This window comes from Trachymyrmex septentrionalis, unplaced genomic scaffold (assembly GCF_001594115.1).
Source record: "Trachymyrmex septentrionalis isolate Tsep2-gDNA-1 unplaced genomic scaffold, Tsep1.0 scaffold7, whole genome shotgun sequence".
Lineage (NCBI taxonomy): Eukaryota > Metazoa > Arthropoda > Insecta > Hymenoptera > Formicidae > Trachymyrmex > Trachymyrmex septentrionalis.
In genome coordinates this window covers 3,702,548-3,708,667 of record NW_017305884.1, presented here as the reverse complement: position 1 = coordinate 3,708,667, position 6,120 = coordinate 3,702,548, and the positions used below count along the sequence as shown (strand labels likewise).

Sequence of the window (6,120 nt, the reverse complement as noted above, 5' to 3'; positions counted from 1 at the left end):
CTTAACCTTGTCACGTAATAAATCCTGACTCATAACCTCCGAAGAAAAGATAAAAGCGCGTCTGATTTGTTCAACAAACGTTTTTCGAGATATAGAAAAAAAATTGGAATCGCGAAAAATTGAGATGTTGCACTTACCGTAAGTCTTTGGCCATTTCCGCGTGATTGCAGTTTTCGAGCGATTACGAGGACACGCTAAGGATGGGATGGTCTGCTACGATCGCAAGGCGCGCCACCGACGCCTTCAGCTCACCGCTGTACCGCTTCTCGCGCGTGAAAACGCAAAAGTATCCAATGGTATCGACTGCTCGTGATTGTTATTGAAGAAGTCGCTCTAACTCGGAATAATTATCTCTATGTCATAACGGTGACTTATCGAGAGAAGGGATAAAAAGAACTACGTAAGAATCGTATGAGATCATAACTAAGCAGCCTATATCAATTCATAACATTTTCAACATTTTTAAACTCTGTAATGTTTGTAAATATTGTAATTCACTATCTTCTTACATACTTGCTCAAATTACAATAATCTTAAGATTATTCCTATATTCTATATTTAGATCCCAAGGAACATACAAAGTCAAGAAAAAATCAAAGCTACTTTATTATAACGTCGTGAAAGTCAAAATGATGATTTTTAGTTAGAAAATTAGACTATTGTAACGTTAAAATTCAAAATAGTCCTTTATATTTTGTTGCCTCCTTGAGATATATTATCTCAGTTTATCTCAAAAAAGTGAAACAGCTTTGCCTGTTTCTATCAAAAATAGATTAACTTCATCTCCATTTCGATTTATTTCTTCTTATTCTTAGAATTAGAAAAAGATAAAGAATTCAATCGAGAATAAAATTAAACATTGATTGACAGAAACAGACATTAGCCAAGAAAAGATTTAATGACGTGCATACAAAACAAGATAAGGTTTAACGATTTTTTTATTACTTTGCGCGATAAGTTTCATCTTAATCATATGACTTGTAAAAACACAAATTGAGAAATATATAAATTTAAACGTATAATATTATATAGATTATTTATTCCAGTGACATGTTGCCTAGATTAAAATTTCGTTGACTTTTTTTTATCGTCGAAATATAAAACGCGTGTAAAAGAAAATTTGTCGTATGATTCAAATGTACGCAATAGCTTGCAATGTGTTAACGAGTTCTAAAGATGAAAGACAAAGATCTTTATTGCTCAATTACACGCTGAATATTCTCATCAGTCGACTTGGAAAGTTTCGTATGGATCAAATGGAGCGATGACATCCTGTAACATATATTTCACACGAAACTTACTTACGGCACTATTTTTTTCACGATGATCCATTAAATAATACGATAGCAAGCTATCTTTATACATCTTACCTGCGAAATTTTACTTACCGTTACGTATTTACGTCTAAATAACTTTATTGACTTTAGCAATAGAATAGCACAAAAATATTTAATATTAAGATTTCTCTCGCTATTTTTTTTGGATTATAATATCAAAAGTAGATTGTATAAATTTTTTATATTTTGTATTATTGAAATAGCTTAATTCTTTCACGTTACTACTTGTATTTGATAGTATCGATAAAATATATAAAGAATTTTTGATTCATCAATTAATAAACAAGTCTTCAAATTTTTTTTAATAGTTACATATTAAAAATATGACTATAGAGATTCAACTATATATAGTGAATTATAAGTATGTTTTCCAATTTTATGAGTCTTCCTTTTTTTATTCAGGGACACGCTCACAAAAATTTAAAACATACTTACCTCGTATATTATTTATTACAGTTGAGTAATAAAAAGGAAATTTTTCAGTATAACTTACCAATGTGCACTATCAAACGCAAATAACAGCATGTTGAAAGAATCGAAAATTCATTTCGATGCATAAAAAAAGATTTATATTATTTCTTGGTTTTGATCATAATCTAATATGATATTAATAATAATAATTGCATTGAGAGAAATGAAGTATTTTGAAAACCGTAAAATTAGTGACAGTAGAACCGCTTTAATCCGTCTGAATTAAATTTTTAATGTAACAGTCATGAAAAATGAACTATAAGAAAGATATAAAATCACTCTCGCATGAATAAGAGTTGAAGCAAATATGGTTAATATTATCGCGAATGTTATGCTATCGTTAGGACTATCCGAGGTCGAAAGTGTCCAATATTTCTCTCGAGATTTTACCCAGTTGACACCAATTAAAAGTAACATCTATGTTATAATGTCGCATTCAACAATCTAACTGTTACGTAACATCATGTGTTATATTTATATTGTTGAGTGTGAAATTACAATATACAGAGTGTCCCATAGGAAAACAGGTTTCAACACCTTGCTTGGGACAGGGAACACCTTGTAGATGTTCTTCTTACTTGGAGGGGTCTATTCTATAACTCTTAACAACTATAACTGTAGCGTTACAATGTCGCAGATTTTGTACATGGTAAAAAAGCTGTTGCAACGACATAGTAACGTTACAATTATTAAAAGTTACAGAATAGGTCTCTTAGTTGGTGTTGACTGGGAGGGATCGCAGCGCGGGGAAAGTATTCGTGCTTACGATACCTTCATGGTCCCGTCGAGCGGAGACTCTCGAGAATCCGCTCTAGGGCGAGATTCGGCGTGTGTAAGCACATGTCGATCTCAGTTTTGTCCGGCGCACCCTACAGAAGAAGATTCCTCTCGTAGAGATGGGCTCTCCCTTAAGAAGCGCCGCTTTTCCTAAGAAAGAAAACAGGTCTCTCAAAGGCGTTCGGGTGGAACACGCGGGATGAATTAACGTGTCGTTTTTTTCTTTATATTACATTTATTCATTTTTCTTACGCTTTCTTTATCAGAACAATATCGAGAGGCTGGACCCGCATGTTGGATGCGGTAGCGCAATACCGCGTCTCTATTACAGTATACATCTCTCATTCGCACTCTCCCCCGCTCTCTTTCGATGTAGTTATAGAGTGCTGTGATGAACAATTACCTCTCGCTACACCATGTCGCTCCTCCACCAGACCTCTCGCGTCGCTTCTACTTGAAACCCTCTCGTCTCTCGAGCCTGGCACGCTCGCTCCTTCAAGGGTACATCCTTCGTAGACGATGCCGGCGTAGAGGGCTATCACGTCCTATATCACATATCATATTACAATACAGCGTGTTACAATCCCTGCTGCCGCGTTTCTATCGGTTTTGCGCTTTTTTCCGTTAATGCGGCAACCGACGATGACCGACACGTGTGTGTTCGTTTTCTATCACGCGAGATCAAGGGGTAACCCGTGTCCCGATGACGTGCGTCCGGTTTTTTTTCCGTTATACATGTACATATTTTTCTCCGGGTTCTTGTGCCGACCGTGTCTCTCAAAAATCCGATGCACGGATCCGATCGGCGATTCACGATCTCCACGTGCCTCTAGTGAGAACTCTGCCGAGAGGGACTGGGTACATTTTTTTTTTAATCTTTCTAAGCGCCTGCGAGGGTCTGTGCCGGCGCGTGTCCGGAAATGTAGCTCAGCGATCTAGCTACAGACTGGGCTCGGAACTTGTCATCTCGTTGAGCTTCTCGGCGGCCAGCGTGTGTCCCGAACCGTTTTGCAACTCGAGCTGCGTGACTTTATTAGACGACGTTGACGGCGGCGGCGGCGACGGCGACGACGACGACGGCAGCGGCGAGGGCGGCGACGAAGCTGACGACGACGGCGATGTGACGACGAAGAAGACGACGACGAGCCGGAATGTCGCACGTCCACGTATGGGCTACGAGAGCGAGGCTGCCGACCCATCGGGCAGACCTTCGCTATCCGACGACTAGTCCGGCGGCACCGACATTACCGTAATCCTCGAGAGGGAGTATGTACTTGCAATACAGCGATACATCGCGTATCGAATATATCCGACGAAGCTCCCCGGTGTGACGACTCCATGTTCCCCCGAGTCTTTTTTCCCGCACGCGTGTGCTATACGCGCGCGACTCGGTATCGCAGATTTTCTTTTTCCTCGCGTACCTCGAGCCTCGTCAAGTACGTCAAGCATACGTATCGCGGGTCGGGGATCCACACCTAAGTGGGTAGCTAGTTGCGAAAGGATAAATATATGCGCCAATACAAAAAAAAAAAAAGGAAGGAATAGGCTGTAATTTATAATAAGACTGTCTCAAAACCAGTTATGAGAGAGCATTATTTGTAATGTTTGACTACTAAACTTAAATATCTTCAATAATCTCTCCGTCTCTTTTAAATAACTTAAAAACCATCGACATATAGTACTGGACGGAGTACAAACCATCTTGATAGACCTAGAAAAAGATGGAACAATGTATGGGTAGAATACACTACTGTTCTTTCTTTCCTGAAACAAAACTTGATCAGTAAGACAATATTAGAAAAAGAGTTCCATGTTCATATATTTACCTTTTTCTCTTAGGTCCGTCAAAATGAAAAATTAAAGAGATCTCATCACATGCTCCAGTATTATATGTCGATGAAATTAATGTCTCGAGCCAAAGACACATTAATTTTCTGAAGCTTTTGAAAGTAGACTGGACTTTTCGACTAAACTTTATTGGATGTTTAGTGGTTCTGAGACATCTTGTATAAGTTCCTGTCGACGATCATGCGCCGAGGTCTCCCGGTGAAGCCAAAGTTAACGGGCGTAGATGCACTTGTTATGCACCGATCAAACTCCTCCGGATTCGAAATAGTCTACGTATTATCGAATAGCATCGGACAGCAGTTTGCTCACCACATCTCAGTATGGAGAGATGATCAAGTAGCGTGCCTGGTTCTACACATTCGTGTTCCAAAGTCACTCTGAGAGAGACTCGCTCAGTTATCTCCGAGGATTCTGCACGATGTCTCTTAAAGTAACTTTGGGAGGAAGGAGAAGTGACTGCATATAAGCTACAGATCGTGGCCAGTCGCCTCCGTGTCTTGCCGTTGGTAGGATGGAAAAGCGATCTTCAGCAAAGTCCGATTTTGTAGACCTGCTCAACCTCCGAGTCTGCAAGTTTGACTGGTACATAACAATATGAGTATTACCATAATACAAAATCGACTTAAGATATACAAAAAAAAGAAGAGGAATATTTACTTCCTCGTCTATTTACACATTTCCGTGTCCGCTTGGTACTTCTGGAAACAGCTTTAACTTTGGCTTTAATCGGAAGTTTATGCAAGAGAACGATAATCACACTACTAAAGATGTGAATGCGGCGAAAGGATTGCAAATCTTTCCTCCGTGCTTATGGAATAGGGATAACAGATTAACCGAGAAGATGAAGAATGCGTGAAAGTCGTGTCAATAGATTGATGCTGTAAATATACATATCTACAATATTCATAGTTAGGTAACAAACATTTGAATACATAAACAATTGAGTTTAAAGATGGAAAGACTGTCTCCTTCTTCTTCTCAGTTAGAGTTTCAATCTACAAACGATACAATCGCTTTCGACGAACAAACTCAGCCTAGTTCGAGAGAGCCAGCTAGAAAAAGGGTTGAATTCTCAGTTACAATTTAAGGAGACGTCGTTCGCACGTGTTTTGATATTTATTAAAAAATAAGAACTTGCAAAAACACACGTGTCACGTACAAAAAAAAATGTACAAAACAGGTACTCATCTCGTACTGTTACTAACACGAGAAGGGTATGTAGCAGGCTTATATCGGAATTCGATATTATTTCCCAGTGTTCCCTTGTTTTAACACATATAGAGGGAGAATTAGTATTCCACATCCGTGTATGCATGATGAAGCGACTTATTCGCGCTATATGCTAGCTCGTGCGCGACCACCTCATCCGCGGTGCCAATTGTTCTGAAAACATCAGTCATACAACGAACGATTTCACTTAAATGTTCGACGGATCTCGCTACGATGACCCTTAATTCTTTAAGACAGAGATAGAGGAATAAGAGATCAAAGCTGTTATAATCTCTAGACTTCAACTTTCGATGCCGTAGGTACACTGAAAAAAAAATCTGTTAACAGCTACAAAATGTCAAGTAAAATAATTTCAATCATATGTCCAATTAATATAATCAAAAACAATTATATTTTTTAAAAATATTTAGTAATGATTACCAAATGGTTAATTACATTTTTATGTTTGTTAATGCTC

The 6,120-nt window shown here is 38.5% G+C and overlaps 2 protein-coding genes across 13 annotated transcripts in view; both read right to left on the bottom strand.

Annotated features, from left to right (window-relative positions):
• LOC108753514 (adenosine kinase 2) overlaps positions 1–396 on the bottom strand; it is a 3,478-nt gene extending 3,082 nt beyond the window's left edge. Inside the window, exon 1 of the mRNA XM_018495135.1 lies at positions 138–396. Coding sequence (XP_018350637.1) covers positions 138–154 — 17 coding nt within the window. The 5' untranslated portion in view covers positions 155–396. The remainder of the gene's footprint in view (positions 1–137) is intronic.
• Positions 397–1,043: 647 nt separating this feature from the next.
• Positions 1,044–6,120, bottom strand: part of LOC108753513 (RNA-binding protein lark) — a 20,903-nt gene continuing 15,826 nt past the window's right edge. For 5 of the 12 annotated variants that reach the window (XM_018495123.1, XM_018495121.1, XM_018495127.1 and 2 more), the window contains one exon: positions 3,316–5,816. In XM_018495123.1, coding sequence (XP_018350625.1) covers positions 5,723–5,816 — 94 coding nt within the window. In that variant the 3' untranslated portion in view covers positions 3,316–5,722. Of the gene's footprint in view, positions 1,273–2,776; positions 3,131–3,315; positions 5,817–6,120 lie in introns of those variants that run through there. The other 7 variants (XR_001939634.1, XM_018495131.1, XR_001939633.1 and 4 more) reach the window with 6 other exon arrangements.